Source organism: Diabrotica virgifera, chromosome 4 (assembly GCF_917563875.1).
Source record: "Diabrotica virgifera virgifera chromosome 4, PGI_DIABVI_V3a".
In the NCBI taxonomy this organism is placed as follows: domain Eukaryota; kingdom Metazoa; phylum Arthropoda; class Insecta; order Coleoptera; family Chrysomelidae; genus Diabrotica; species Diabrotica virgifera.
The window spans coordinates 232,402,901-232,420,047 of record NC_065446.1 but is presented as its reverse complement, the minus strand read 5'-3'; the positions used below and the strand labels follow the sequence as shown (position 1 = coordinate 232,420,047).

Here is a 17,147-nt window from a genome sequence, read left to right as displayed (position 1 = left end):
ACTACTTACTGTGCTTAAAACCAAACAAGAATTGCAAAAAGGCATAAAATTATAAAATAAAAGTCAAATGTAGAATTCCTACGCCTACTTAAATACAGAAAATAATCAGAAATTAAAAACCAATGAAAAAATAAAAATTGTGATATTGTTTAGTTACCATAACCATGCTTTAAAAGAAAATAAGGTTAATTGCCACCAAAAGTTTAATTTTTAGCTTTCCCATACCTTTGAGTATTATTGATTTGAAATCCCATAAACACCACTTCATAATAAAATTTATTTACAAAAGTTTGTATCAATATAAACTTGTATGTGTATCTGTGGGACTACGAATTGTATAGAGCAGACTTTGCAGACAACAGCCTTATCAAAAACATGTATTTCTCTTGTTCATAGCCACCAAGATTCCGACCCAGCCGAAAAGGGACATCTGATAAACTTTTGTTCTGTTGCAATAGATCTGACATGTATCCTTTGATTCCCTTAGCAAAATTAGTTATTATTGTCAAAACTAGAACCGGAATACGATATGAAAGCCATTCTACAATATCCTGGCGAATGTGTTGTCTCAGCAGTTTCCTCCACAATTAGGGTGAAAACTGCTATCCCTAGTATTTCTGGAATGAATACCTTGGTTTGTGCTGTTCTTGTTTGAGCTGTTGTGCCTCCACTGTTGCCTGCTTGGTTAATAAATATTTGCTCTTCTTTTTCTGTATTTTGATTATATCCCATTTTTAGAAGGAGAGTTTCATTTTCTCTCTTTTTTTCTTCCTTGTGGATCAGATGTGGATCACATGGCAGGATCGCCATGTGGTGTTGGGCTCCCAAAAAATATAGATGGTAGTTTTTCGTTCTTTATTTAATAACTTATCAATTATAATTTAACCCAGGTCGGGTTGAAACATTGTAAACAAAAGTCGATTCTACACTCTTCGATCTTTGTCGATTATACAAGCTGCGTACGTGCACATAACCAATGTTTTTTTATTGCAAATCCACTTATCGTTTACCAATATGCTTTATAGCACCATGTCTTGACATTAAACTAAATCCAATGAATTAAATAAAAAATCTGTGTGGGTACCTCCCACACTGTAGTAGATAATCTGCATCATACAGCATCTTCCGATGCTGTATCGTGGTGTATATAAACGTAGTTCCACATTAAATTTACTGGCTGATGATTTCTTAGCACGTTTAGGTTGAAACGGTATTTGAAGTCTTCTTTAACGGGCTCAAATATTATTCCCTTATTGTAGATTTCATCTTAGAAAATATCTAAGTCGGATGCAGCTAAATCCGGCGAATAAGGTGGTGGATGAGAGACTGAAATTGGCTAGAAACCTTTTTATAGGCAATGCAAAATTATTCGATACATTGTCTTGGTCAAGAATTAATGATTTGTACTTTCACAATCCATACCGTTTTCTTCGGGTGTTCAATAAGAACGTGAAGGTAGGAAGTCGGAGTCAGAAATGCAGTAAAGATAACTATACTTTCAAATGGACGTGACAATGAGAGACACCCTTCTGGAATGTTTAAATTGTAATATAAAATTGCTATAGTTTCATTTGTAACCCAAGACAATTCAAAGAAGTTGACTAACCCTAACATAGGAATCACGGGTGCAATTAGATCTTCCCGTGCTACATGAACATGTATAGGTCTACAAAGTGCCTTTGGTGTCATACAGACTCAGTACGTACAAATCAGCGGCCTGACTGGACATCTGGGGATTCTAAGGGTTGGAATAACCTAAGCCATGAAGGTACTCCAAGAAATTATAGCTGCAAAACGACTGTGAGTTGGTCAAGTCAACACAAAATTGGTCAACTCACAAAGAGTAGGAATACAGGATAATAGTCCGAACACTAGACTATCAGTATAACTCATAATAAATACTCCTGCAATTTTTCAAGAGAAACTACTAGCAAGAATACAGCAAGTACGTACTCTTTTAAGAACCAGAACCATTCCGAAAATCGGTATAAAGACATCTGCAGATTAGAAAAGTAACTTAGAACCTAATAGGAAAATATTCCATGCCAAAGGCAAGCAAATAGATTATTACATCCTTTTGCTCGCTATCATTACACTGCTTCTTACTGCGCCGTGTCTTTTCAAAGGTTGGCAATCCGAATGACAATTATAGCTTTGGAAACTGCCGTACGAAAGATTTCTGCAGATGAGCGGTCAAACCATCTCCTCAGGGTTTTCAACCACGAGTTCTGGCTGTATAAATCTCAAAGGCATATATTCTTCTTTTCTGTTTCAAGAGTTCACGGCCATACAGCAAGATAGAGAAAATGTAACATCTGATTATTCGGAGTCTGAACTCTAGACTTTAAAATAAAAGGGCTTCAAATCCCTTAGGGCTTCAAAAAATAAATTCAGAGTGTACTGAACGTAGGGGAAACGATTGAATCTATGTATTGGCCATTTAAAACCTGATCAGGAGACAAACGTACCTCCGACCAATCATGGCCAATAGATCCTTGGAAATCTATAATATACAAGTTCAGCAATAGCATCAATCGACATAAATTACCTATTATTTCGAAGTTTGTCATCTATTTTTAATGTGGAAGGGCAACCCGAGTGTGAACCATGTGCGGTACCTCCCCGACCACTTTGAAAACGCTTAAACCAGTAGACCCGACCGATTTTTTACCCGACTGTCGGGCTGACTGATTATTGTCGTACAACAAACCTACACACACGCCAACGGTCAGACCTGACGGTCGTGTTGTTAGGTCCGGACGTGTGTAGGCCTTTTTAGAGTGGTGGTGGTAGTGGTAGTGATACATATTGATATAACATAGATACAACTCTCTTTAAAATGGTGTTTAATGGGATAAATTATTAACAAAAAAATTGCATTACGTATGTAGAAAGCCATGCACACTATTTCCTTACCCAGAGGACACCAAGGCTCGTGCTGTTCGGGTATATCGGGATGTGGTATCGGTAAAACTAACGAAACTAAATGTTTTCAATGTTTCGTTCGATCGAAATAAATAACATTTAAGCCCAAAAGTAACGTGAACGGCAAAATATCATAATAAAATCAAAATAACAATTTTTAGGGAGATTTCAATTAAGGATAAAAAGGGAAGAACAAAAAAACCGAATTAGTAATTGTGTACATTGTGAATATTAAAAGCTGTTAGAAATCATATGTTCAGTAAGTAGATGTGTACAAATCTTATACATACATACAATAATTCATTTTTATTCATTTAAATAATTCATTTTATTTTTTTTAGTTTTTTTTTTATTTTTTGTGTATTGGGAATAGTAAGAGTTGAAAAAACTAAGATTCTACAGAAATTAAAGAGCTTTCGAAAGGTTCCGTCTATAAACCTCATAATTCTTAAAATCCTAGAATCTGCGCACACAGATAGTATTATTCCTTATATAGAATTCTACTATAACATAGAATGCAAAATATCCTCTTAAAAACAACTTTTTTATATAAAATACTATGTTTCCACAACTTCTCTGGGCGATTTCTATCAGCACATTGGGGAACAGGGATTTGTTATCATTTTTGTTTTCCCATAGTTTACCCTTAAACCGTATACGACTCTCTGTGTTCTTTGCTGTAGCTGTTATAGTATAACTCTGGCTTCTCCTAAGCCGTTTGTTATGAGAACAGTGTCATCGGTATATCGGATATGATTTAAATTTCTGTTAATCGATGTTAATACCCTTTCCGAGTTCCACTCTAATCATTAAAATGCATACTACATGACTGTTATAAATAGTTTTTCTGACAAAGTATCTCCCTGCCGCATCCCTCTGCCATATCTTATCTTAAGTCATGCAATGGAGGTTTGTAGTTATCGCATTTTCGTATATATTTGGAATAATAATCGCATACCTGTAGTCTATTCTGCATTCTGATAGGTGATTTTAAGATAGCTACTGTTTACACTATGTCAATACCTTCTATGCTTGGAAGTCGACCAAAATAAGAACCACGGGTCTACTATATTCGACAGAGTTTTCCCCTAGAGTTTACCAGTACTCAAGTAAAGAGCTTGCGTAGGTAGTTGAGTTAGCTAATAGGTCTAAAGTTTTCAAGATATAATTTATCTTTTTTTCCGTTTCCTTTTCTTTTAAATTGAAAAAGTTACCGAAAAGTAAAGAACAAACGGCAAATAGGAAATATAAGATCTTCTTCGAGAGCTGAGACATTTTGGTGGAGGAGAGGCTCTTCATACTTCATACTCTTCATACGACGGAGTAGAAGTAAAGAATTGCAGAACTCCAAGTATCAAATGACACCCAGATTTCATAAGCTGTCTATTCTCTAATTTCTCAGGGAACAGCAATGGACCAAGAACAATCATACAAAAACCGTAATACAAACCCGAAATGACCGAAAAAGGTTCAACGAGAAAAAATGAGCGGTACATCTGTGGAAGCAAAGTTATCTTGTTGCCATTTTATTGTTAGCTTCAAACAACGAGACAGACCAACGATTTTGCGACGCATAAACAGAAACTAGATACAAACTCAACAAGATATAATATAGAATCGTTTATAAGAGCCTTACTTTCAACAATAGACAAAATCAGCTGAATAATGGAAGGCTCATGGCCTTGACCAAAAAGATACACTAAAACCTATCCTAAACCTACAATCATTTTATGGATATTTATAGATGTGGATATAATATAGGATATACATAAAAGATCTTCCAGTTGGAAAGGCACAACCTCTTTATCTTAAACCTACAACAAATAAAAGATGGCACAAGGTAGGGAATAAATTCATCATCATCATCATCATCATCATCATTCAACCCGGATCTATCCACTGCTGGATATAGGTCTCCCTCAGTCTTCTCCATGCATTTCTGTCCTGTGCTGTCTGCATCCAGTTTCTGTCGATCCGTTTGATGTCATCAGACCATCTGGTTGGCGGACAACCTCTACTTCGATACAGGGAATAAATAAATATAGGGAATAAATTACATTAAAACAAAAACTGGGAAAGGGAAGAGATCATGAGAATCGATAAACCGATTCGCCAGCGTATCGAATTATGACACTACAAGATAGAAATGATTAATTGAAAGTATCCTTGAATTAATCAACAGTTTGTAAGGAACAATGTTTTTATATTGAACAAATAGCAGTAACAACTTAGTTTTCTTTCAAGAGTGGAACGGGTAATAGTCATTAACAAATAATTATTTAAATATCGGGATTACTGAGATATAGTATGGAATATCAAATACATGGACACAGAGTGAAATCCGAATATATAGAAAAAAATAAAATGTTTCCCGTGTCCTAATGTTTTGCCACAAAAATATCATATTTTTATTTATGTAAAAACTTGTACACGTCGAATTTTACTTTACTTACAATTTCTTAACACGTTTATAAGCGACTATGTCTATTTAGCCGCCAAGATTGGTACAGTAACTGATTATAGCTGATATGTATATGAATGGATGATAATGAATTAGTCACATTGCTTGCATATTTGTATTGTGCACAGTATTCGTGTTGCCAACAGATCATAACAATTTATAAAAGACTATTTTTGTCATAAATATATTGAACTAAGGAAGCTGAAACATTTCTTAAAGCTAGAGAGTTCATGACCTCTTAACGCTATGACTAACTTTAAAGTCTGCTTTGGGCATAATATTTAAAAAATTTAAAAATGGTAACGGTAAACGGTAAAGGTAAAATGTAACGGTAAACGGTACCGGTAAACCCTAACGATAACGAAATTACCGTTATCACTTTAAGATAGGAAGCTTGTGTCAATACTTTCTCTATTTCCCCAACTTATTTGGTATCATTTCTATAGAAGATTCTAAAACATATTTCATATAAATAATTTCCGGGTATAGAAAGAATAGCACACAATATAAAAAATCCAGCGGCTTTACATGCCTTGCTGGGGGAAAGTTAAAAAGTTAAAGATTAACAAATATTTGGCTGGACTGAGAGAGAAGAGAGAGATATATATAGATATATAGATAGAGAAAGAGAGAGAGAAGAGAGAGATCCCTTTTAGCATTACCTTAAAAACGATAAAAGGGGTGTTATTACTCATGCAAAGGATAGATTGAGTCACTGGACTAATTACATTCCAACAACTATTTAATGATGGAGAAGAACCGTCATTAGAAACCACAGAGGATACCGTATTACCAATATTACGAGAAGTTATATATGCCATCAAAAACACAAAAGAAAGACTCTTTAATGGTTGAACTCTTTAATCTAATATATCAGACTGACAGACTCCTCGGACAATGGATGCAAGAGACCTTTGTAGCAAATCCCAAAAAGTCAAGTGCAACAACCTGCTACATTACTGTAGTGTAGTGACCCGTGTAGTGACTAGGGGCTCACAAGATTGAGACCCCGGAAGCCATGATGATGATGTCAGAAAGGACGTCGAAACTCGGGCCTGAGAATATTAACACGATTCAACCCGAAAGTCTTATGAGTTTAAAATATTATTCTTTCTAATTCTTGTAATATTTTGGCTTTAATTCTGTACTGATTCTAAATTTTGATCAAATTATCGATATCTAAAGTCAAAGGTCATGGCACTATTAACCCTACTAGTAATACTATAAAAATTACTTCCTTCGTCCAATACATTTATAAAGTGATATAAGAGCGAGGTGTATGATATTTGCACTTAGCAACTATTTTTGCAATGAAAATGACACGAAATGATCAGTGTTCCAATAAATCGTAATGTAATATGCTACATCTCACTCATAACCTGCAGCATTTACAGCAACAGCTAGAAGTTAGTGTTAATCGATAACTTATACAGGATGTCTCACACAACAATCACCAAAATTACCGTATGAAGTTAAACAAGTCTTGATAAGTGTGTAACATCTTGTATTTCTTAGCTATTATGCACAGAATGTTTAAAATACAACATTATTGAACTTTTATAAATAGTGCAGTCAGTGAGGGTATTGGCTCCGAATTCCATCCTACTGCATCAATTTATTTGATATTTTCACTGTAAGTGGGGAACAGCTCAAGAAGCAAAGTCTACCCTATATCCTATGGCGCTTTTATCTTGGGGTGGTTCAACCTTCTCTGGTGTGAAAAATTTGTTGGTCAAAATAACCACGGAAGTGGCTAGAGAACCTACTTCTAAGAAAAAACTGTTCTGTAATCTTTTTTTGAAAACTCAATACTTTTTGAGTTTTTGTGGTTGAAAATTTGCCATTTTCATTGAAAAATGACACCTTTTTGATGTAAAAAATGAGCGTTTATTGCGAATACCTTAAAAATTGTGCATCTAACGAAAAAACTATATAAAACATTTTTGTAGCTTATGAAAAATCGAAGAGATTCATTTCTTCATAAATCTTCTAGTTATAATACAAAAAGAGATATGGTAGATGAAAAAAGATTTTTTTGTGTCTGCTTAAATCCGTATATTATTATTCAACTTAAAATAAGAAAGAAATGGTCGATTTTGGGGGTATAGTGCTACCAATACCTTTAGTAGTGCTTGAAAAGACCTTTAAAACTAGCACTGTTGAATGTCGATTACATTTAAACTAAGCTAGATCAGCAAAAAAAATTGATGACTAAATTATTTTAAGGAAAAATGAGAAGTAGGTACATACATTTAACCCCCTACTAAAATAAGAGTTAACTCCTCATCCACCAGAATTTAAATGCATTGTTTTCCTTCTACAATATCTTTTAATATAGTGTTATCTCTATGCTCAATAAATTGGAGGGGTTAAAATGAATGGAAATGTAAAGACTGAAATAGTTTTGTACACACTTATGACAACAGGTGAACAGGGAAAAGTGTACTTTTGAAGTGTGTAAAACAAATAATTCCTAGCTGAGCGCTTTCGGCTTATAAAGCCATCTTCGGAGCTATGGTCAAAAGGTTCAAAATACTACTATGAAGAGAGATGGATCTCATGTACGATATACAAAAAATACTTCTATTACTTGTGCAGTTTTTTAATGATGGAAAAAATATAGAAAAAAACCTTGTCTGTCTGTTGAAAAAAGGTGGTCAATTCTTGCTGTTCTTAGTCGGAAAAGTTGAAAAACATATAGATTACAAGCACAAAGGACTTTCACGAAAAACTACATTACATATAACGAAAATTTGATCATGGTAAGGTCAATAGACCTTACCATCTGATGTGTGCTGTGCCAGTATGAAGAATTCGCAATATATATGTTTTTCAACTTTTCCGACTAAGAACAGCAAGAATTGACCACCTTTTCTCAACAGAGGGACAAGGTTTTTTTCTATATTTTTTCCATCATTAAAAAACTGCACAAGTAATAGAAGTATTTTTTGTATATCGTACATGGGATCCATCTCTCTTCATAGTGGTATTTTGAACCTTTTGACCATAGCTCCGAAGATAGCTTTATACGCCGAAAGCGCTCAGCTAAGAATTATTTGTTTTAGACACTTCAAAAGTACACTTTACCCTGTTCACCTGTTAAAATGAATGGAATTCATTTTGAATGGAGTTCATGGACTAGTCATCAGTGCTCGTTTTAAAGGTCTTTTCACGCACTATAAAAGCTAGTAGCAGTACCCTTAAAATCTATCATTTCTCTATTTTAAGTTGAATACACCGATTTGAGTATGCACCGAAAATCCCTTTTCACCTACCACATCTCTTTTTGTATTATAATTAGAAGATTTATGAACAAACGAATCTCTTTGATTTTTCATACGCTACAAAAATGTTTATAAGCTACAAAAATGTTTTTTTTCGTTAGATGTACAATTTTTAAGGTATACGCAAAAAACTGTCCGAAAAGGTGTCATTTTTCAATGAAAATGGCAAATTTTCAATCACGAATAACTCAAAAAGTATTGAACAGTTGAAAAATTATAGAACAGTGTTTGCTTAGTATTAGGTTCTCTAGCCACTTCTGTTGGTTATTTTGACCAAAAAATGTTCTACTCTCAAGATAAAAGCACATATCTGCATAGGGTAGACTTTGAATTAGGAGATACGTAGAGACTATCCTCAAAATTTTATTAAAATACATGCAGTAGGATAGAATTCCGAGTTATTATCCTGTTTTTGCTCTCATTGACTGGCGTAAACATGGAACGTATTAAAAAAGCTGTAAAGTTATTATTATTATTATTATTAAAGGACGCAGATTTGTTAATGCGAGTAATACATGAACTGTTGTTAATGATAAATATTATCTTTTTGGTTAAATCTGAAGCCAATATATACATAAATGTGACAAGTGTTATAAGATTTAATGTTAAAATATCCCCTGTTAATAATTTATCGATTAATTTCTCGCATTTTTGATATTTAATAATAACCTATATCATTGGTTTATGAAAACGATATAATTTGTTGGTATCTGCTACCAAAAAATCTATAGATAATAAAAAATAGTAAAAATAGTGACTATAGCGCTGGATCAATAAAATATTGACGTAACTGCATTTTATTTACAAAATTAGACGAATGACTCATTTGACAATGTAACCACCATCTAGTGGCCTCCTTCATCACCGCCATTTTTTTCGTACATTTGACGTATGACGGATAATGTATATTATGTATATATTATAGGTATATCCCAATTATAGGTTTGTTCGTAGTACGATCCAAACGATCATCAACGCATGTCTGTTGCGCAGCTAACAGTTAGCGCTGCGCAGTTAACAGTTAGAGTTCGTAGACTACGAACGCGCATGCGTCTGACGGTTGGCAACGGTTGCTGATCGTTCTACGAACAAACCTTATATATACCAATGACGTATGACATAGATATAATATACGTCATACTTCAAATGGACGAAAAATATGGCGGCGATGAATACCCCTACTTATTAAACGAATTTTTTGGATTAAACTAATACAAACACCTTATTTTGAACCAAATTTCAGTTACGTCCGTATATTAGAGTATAGTTTTTTTATAAGTAGAATTTTTGCTTCGTCACTAATTCCACTATTTTAAGTTTAAAATTAACTAAAATTATAACTAATGTTGAGGATATCTTACCTCTGCAAGGATCATTCTTCAGTAGGAACTCGTCTAGAGCTACCCAACCACCTCCTACACGTACCATCACAGTACTTCGGAGGATACGGACTAGACGTAGTTTCTGACTTTCTCCAAACTAAAAAAAAAAACATTTGATTATACAAGTGTTCCAAGAGAAGATATTCAATATAAACTAAATCGGCTAAAAATTAAATTTAAAAATCTAAATGGATTACAATCGTTCTTTGGAACGAACTTTTTCAGCCTATCTTCAGTGGACTTTGCAGTAATTGCGCTAGCATAGGCGTAACCAGAGGGGGTTATAACCCCCTATGGTGATGTACTTTGAGCTCTATATTCATGCTTAACACCATTATGTGTTACTGACAAATTAAGACAGTTTGAATTTGTAACCTCCCCCCCCCCCCCTTAGGATCATCCTGGTTACGCCGTTATAACAACAAAACCAAACAGTGGTTGGGTTTAAATTTTTGATTACATACTTCTTAAAAGTATGTAATCGAAATAGTTATTTTCCTAACAAGTGCGGAAAGTCATACTTTTCCGCACGCAACTGCAGTTTGCCAAACGACGCGAAGCGGAGTTCGGCAAGCAGTCGAGTGCGGAAAAGTATGACTTTCCGCAAGAGTTAGGAACAATATTTTTTCTACTAGCCTTTAAAAAATGACCAAATCTTAATCAATTAATTGAATTAATATGATTATTTCATTCATAGGAGATTCTGTCCAATAGAAAGCTACAGAAATAAAAATTAAACTGATTATTTTTTGATGATTTTAACTTCCAATCGTATAGTAAGATATTTGATCACGTGTTTAATTCTGTCCAATCAGATTAAAATTATACTGAGAATTATCTACTGTAGAAAATTACCGATATAATTTTTTTAAATAGATTGTTTCTGTTTAGTGACAACCCGTTTCCTAGTTTCGACAACTGTCACATTTAAGAAAATGTCCATAATATACGTATTAAAAAATAATCTTACGAATATCACACGACAGCAAGAATAAATAAGAAAATATTGCTTCATTTTTACTCAAATTTGTTGTCATTGGCAATAGCGTCTATTGCCAGACAACAAATTTTCGAAAAACTGTTACATTATTTTCAATTTATTCTCACTCTCTTGTGATATTATACCCGATAATTTTTGATAATATCCCGTCGTCAAGTATATTACGTCAGATGCCCTTCGTTGCTACGAAAAAATACATTCAGTGACATTAATGACAATTAATGTTTTAAAAATTATAAAAGTGATGACTTTCAACCGTCAAATATTTATTAACAACTGTGTGTTTAATTGTACTAATTTGTACTTCATAAATAAATTACAATATAATTTTGGTTTTGAACAGTTTTATTCATGAAATAATTGTGCAACAAATTGCACTCGATCTCTAAAATTATTATTGAATTTTTGCCCTCGTGACACTTTGACATAATTAAAACTGTCAAAGTGTCACTCGGGAAAAATTCGATAATTTTAGAGCTATTGTGCAATTACTACTGAAAATATACAAATTAATTCTTTGAGAAGGTTGTCAAAACCAAACTTTCAATATAATTGGTTAGCATGAGTACGATCTTGGTTTCCATGTCGACAATTCAAAACCACTGTTATTGTCTACTTATTTGACTTTCGAATATTATGTCAAAATAATTTTATTTCATCGAATTGTTGCGTTAATTTCATTAAAACATGAACACAGTAAGATATATTTGAAATAAATTAGTAAATAATATCTAAATATTAAATTTATTGCATGTATTATAATTATTTTAAGGCCATATTAAAATACCTAAATTCAGTGCGGAAAAGTAAAACTTTCCAAACTAAAACGCGTGCGGAAAAGTAGACTTTTTGCACGCTCGTGGAAAATAGTATATTGTACAACAAGTGAGAAAAAAAAAACATATTTCTCACGAGCGCAGAAGTTTGTTGGCACGAGCCGAGGCACGAGGCGAGGGCCGCAAATCAAGCGAGGGAGAAATATGTCATTTTCTCATCTGTTGTACACTGTACTTTTTCTATGGATGCGGTTTTGTCAAGAGTTCAAACTTCAAAATTAAATAATTTAGGTGCTTTTAGGTATATTATATGCATACATTGAAATAAAATACAGATACATTATGTAGGTATTTCATATTCTGAAAATTTATAGGTATACCTTATTTTTTTAAATTCTAATTCACTGCAATGGCCGACTTTTCTCACTGCGTGAGGAATTGTTCGTTTTGAATGTATGTAAGTAGTGAGAGAAGTTGTATATTGTATAGCATCTATAGAAAAAGTAATTAAACGACTTGAAGTCGATCAAAATGGATAAAAACTATTTTTGGCTGGGTATTGCGGTTCAATACAGAATTGCTATTTAGAGTAGGGACACATGCAGTTCCCGGATAGTTTTTATCCATTTACATCGACTTCATATCGTTTAATTTAATACATACTTTTAAGTATGTAAACAACAATTTAAACCCAATGACTGTTTGGTTTTGCGGTTATTAGCGTAAGTGCTTCAAATTTTACTAAAGATGGACTGGTAAGTCTAAAAACGTTCTTTTTGAACAACTATTGTAATCCATTTGGATTTTTAATTTAAATTAAATTAAAATACAACAGAAGTTTTTTTAAATATTAGTTTCATCAAAAGGATAATAAGTTGAAATTAACTGTTTTTGCGTGATATGTTTCGCACACATCTAGGGAAACAGAATATGCCAATATAATGTTTTCAATATAAATTTAAAAAGACTAACCCTGTATTTTCCCTCTCCTACTTGGAAAACTCTGAATTTCTGTCGGCAAGTACATAACATAACCAATCGCTTGACTTCGTCATGGATCTTTTGGGCGTCGTTGTCAGGCGCCTTTTCCTCCCAATCGGGTCTGAGAGCTGCTATGAACTTCTTCCAGTCGATCAGTCCTCGGTTGTTCTCGTCGAACATGTCTGCTACGTGTTTCATCTCAAGGCGGGAGGTGTCGAATTCTACGAAAAAAAATTGGTTTGATTAAGTACCAGTGGAAGCTGGAAGATGGAAATTGTAAGCATTTGAGGATTTTTAAAACCCCGTGGACTGACCGGGTCACAAATGAGGAGGTCCTTAGAAGAATGAGGAAGAACCAAGAGGTACCACCATCAAATCTCGAAAGTTGAAATACTTTGGACACATTATGCGAAATGGATCCAGATATGCCCTCTTACAAGCCATCCTGCAAGGAAAAATATTTGGAAAGCGAGGTCCAGGAAGAAGAACATCTTGGTTAAAGAACCTCAGAACCTAGTTCAACACAACATATGTGCAGCTTTTCCGCGTTGCTGCAGATGAAATAAAGATTGCCATGATGATTGCCAACCTTCGTCACGAATAGGCACATCAAGAAGAAGTACCAGTGGGATCACATTACATCTATGGATAAAAAATATGATCAGGGATTTTGGAAGAAACAACAGAAATCCAGTAAACCAATGTATTAGTCGCTGTTGATTGTTTGTCCATGTTTCAACTAGTTAATGAACATAATTCCTTGTGAGTACCAAAATACAGAGGTTTGTTGCGTTTTTGGTCACTTTGGACGGCTTTCATCGGGTACTTTCCACACAGATAACTGGTGATATTATTTAAAAGTGAAGTCATGGATCTGTGTTTGATCCATTGTGACACTATCGATGTAAAAACTCTGACTTATTCCGATTAAACATGTCCAAACATCACTGACTCATCAATTTGTTGTTGCTCTGGTGAGAAAACGCGGTATCATTTCGGAAAACAGCTTTGCCATATTATCCAAATGTTCCCGTATAATAGAGTAAATGCTACTTTGATAACTTTAGTGTGTCAGCTATCTCTTTTAACTTGACTTTGCGGTTTCCATAACAATTTTCATCGTTTTTTCGAAGATTTCGGGAATAAATGAATCAAATAGCCTTCCAGGGCCTCGATTTTTGACCCTGCGCTTCGTTATCGAACGTATTCGTTTCGTATCTGTTTAGTATACGAAGCGAATACGTTCGATAACGAAGCAAAGGGTCAAAAATCGAGGCCCTAGACCTCCATTTTTGACCCTTTGCTTCGTTATCGAACGTATTCGCTTCGTATCTGTTTAGTATACGAAGCGATTACGTTCATACGTTCGATAACGAAGCTACGGATCAAAAATCGAGGTCCGGAGCGCTCACCATCATTGGTGTCGGTACGACCACTTTTGAATTCGGTAAACGATCGTTTATTGGTTAAAATCGATAGAGCAGATTTATAACACTTTTTGAACGGTATTTTTTCCCATCAAATAATAGTGATCCGAATTCAACACACGAAATTGCTTTGAATCCACTGTTTATAAAAATTACAAAAGTAGGATAACTTCAAGCACTGTAACGGTAAATAATAATCTTCTTCTTCTTTGGTTTATTGGCCTCCATCTACTTGGGTATTTGGCTAGCTCATCGTCACGAAATACGAATGACATGCAATTTTGACGACATGCATTTGAAGGTCGACATTGCCAAAATGTGGATAATTCATTAGTGTCGCCATCTCGTGGTTGGACCCTTGACTTATTGAGCGCAATATTGGACAATTTGGATATGGTTAAAATTAAACGAGGCTAGCCGAAGTATTGCAATACAGAAAATACTAGAGCAAATCAAAGGAAAACGCTATAACACAGTTGTTAGACAGGCTAAGAAGGATTAGAATATAATATATTATGGACAATTAAAAAAACTGAAACAACAAATGCATGTATAAGAAACGAGAACACGTAGACGGCTAAGTTAAAGAGAAAAATGAATAAAATTAAAAATATCCATTAAGAAGTAGAAAGCAAATAAACCAATAAATCAAATATCAAAATGTAATTAGGGAATAGGTACTTACTGGTCTTGATGATTCCTTCAATGAAGTCATCTCTGGGAATCAGTTCGTTGTTATCCTTATCCATCTTCCTAAAGAGATCTGTCAACCTGGACTTCTTGTAATTCATGAATTTCAAGAAGCGTTTTCTCCAATCGTCCCAAGAGAAGTTGTCGGCCTTTTCCTTTTCCTTCAGATAAGCCAGATGATCGTACAATTCTCTTTGTCTTTCCCATGATAGCATCCATACGTGACGCCATTTGTCGTATAAGAATTTGACTCTTGGTGACCGGAATTCTGGTTCGCTGTATTATATAGAGGAGCAAATAAGTTAAATTATAAATACAGAATAAGCCAAATAAAAACGGGACATACGTAGTTATTTAATACAGTGTATCGGAACAGGGTTGCGAGAAAGTCTGGCAACACGTTATTTTCTCGGAAACCGCTAGAACGATTTTTATAAATTTTGGTGGGTAAGGGTCTTTTAATGCGGCCGATATTATAGTGGTAATTACATTGTTGTCAAATCTTCCGTTTTTATGAAAATCTAACGAACTTTCTTATACTACACCCTATATATTTTTTAAGTTTTGGAATCCTTAAGGGATACTGATTATTTTTCATATGATATTCCCTATACCTATGTAAATGCCATAATTTCGGAGTTATTGTTACATTTATTAAAAAAAATTTAAATAATTTTAAAAAATCGATTTTTTTGGCCCGGGTAGACATTATTTTAGGTTCTTTGGATCATTGGGAACAAAAAAGGTCTTTTGTAATTTTTCTCTAAAGTTAATCTTTTTCGAATTATAAACAGTTTAAAATTGAAAAAAAACGAAAAATGACGATATTCAAGGTTCAAAAACACAAGTAAAAAAATTTTTTTAAATTACAGAGTACCTAAATTCAAGATCAAACCTTCTTCTACCAGATGCCTGTAAGAATTTTTGGCACGTTTTATTCTAAAATATTGTTTTTTAATTATTAATGAAGCGCATATGAGAGAACGGGAGATCGGGCTGCATTAACAACTAAAAAATAATATTTTAAAATGAAACAAATCAGCACCACTATTATAGTTAATTAGATCACCTAGTTAGATATGTATTTCAGTTAGGTGGTACCAAAAATAATAAAAAGTATTTGGTGGTACATGACACAAAAAGATTGAGAACCGCTGGCTTATCGGTAACTGATAAAATAAGGCTTGAACTTGAATTTAGGCACTTCGTAGTTTTAAAAATAATATTTTTTACTTGTAAATCGTTATTTTTCGATTTTTTCAGTTTTAAATTGTTTATAACTCGGAAACAATTAACTTTAGAGGAAAATTACAAATGACCTTTTTTGTTCACAATGATCCAAGGAACCTAAAATAATGTTTACCCGGGCCAAAAATATTATTTTTATAAATTGTTTAAATTTTTTTTTAATAAATGTAGCAATACCTCCGAAAATATGGGATTTAGGTATAGGGAATATTATATGAAAAATAATCAGTATCTCTTAAGAATTCCAAAACGCAAAAATATACAGGTGTTCCATTTGAAATAAGAAAGTTCATTAGATTTCCAGAAAAACGGAAGATTTGACAACAATGTAATTACCACGATAATATCGGCCGCATTAAAAGACCCTCAGCCACCAAAATCCATAAAAATCGTTCTAGCGGTTTCCGAGAAATTACCGTGTTGCCAGACTTTTTCGCAACCCTGTAGTTCGATACACATAAATCATAGTAACGTTAATATTGGCATGTATAAAATATCGTTCAACTACCTGTCTCCTTTTACGAGCGAGGCCATGAACACAGCCGAAAGTAACAGGTCGGGTGTAGCATATCGCGGATCGCTCGTAAAGCAGACAGGTAGTTGAACGATATTTTATACTTGGCGTTCGTTGCTATGATTTATGTGTGTCGAACTTTTATATTGGTCGACTATTTCAAATGTATGTAGTTCAGATACACTGCGTATGTGTCATTTTTATTTGGCTTATTCTGTATATCAAAATCTTACTGCGTTTAATAGGTAAAAATAAAAAAAAATTACCTTAAAATGGAATTTCTAACTCTGTACCTACTGATTGTAACAAATGACTCTGATTCTACTCTAATAAATTAAAAATGAATAAATTACCGTGAAACACACTGAGAAGTTGAGAATATAAATACGTAAATAAAACACCAAAGACAGGAAAATACAATACTTTAATCATTTGTTGAGAGGTGAAAGATATGATTTA

At 33.8% G+C, this 17,147-nt stretch overlaps 1 protein-coding gene across 41 annotated transcripts in view; it reads right to left on the bottom strand.

Annotated features, from left to right (window-relative positions):
* LOC114327522 (microtubule-actin cross-linking factor 1) overlaps window positions 1–17,147 on the bottom strand; it is an 865,580-nt gene that overhangs the window by 50,932 nt on the left and 797,501 nt on the right. For 39 of the 41 annotated variants that reach the window (XR_007697614.1, XM_050648743.1, XM_050648753.1 and 36 more), the window contains 3 exons: window positions 14,922–15,202; window positions 12,801–13,030; window positions 10,032–10,149 (listed from right to left, as the gene is read on the bottom strand). Coding sequence is in view for 40 of the 41 variants with exons in the window: in XM_050648743.1 (XP_050504700.1) it covers window positions 10,032–10,149; window positions 12,801–13,030; window positions 14,922–15,202 (629 nt within the window). In the remaining variant the exon portion in view is untranslated. Of the gene's footprint in view, window positions 1–2,734; window positions 2,983–10,031; window positions 10,150–12,800; window positions 13,031–14,921; window positions 15,203–17,147 lie in introns of those variants that run through there. The other 2 variants (XM_050648763.1, XM_028276188.2) reach the window with 1 other exon arrangement.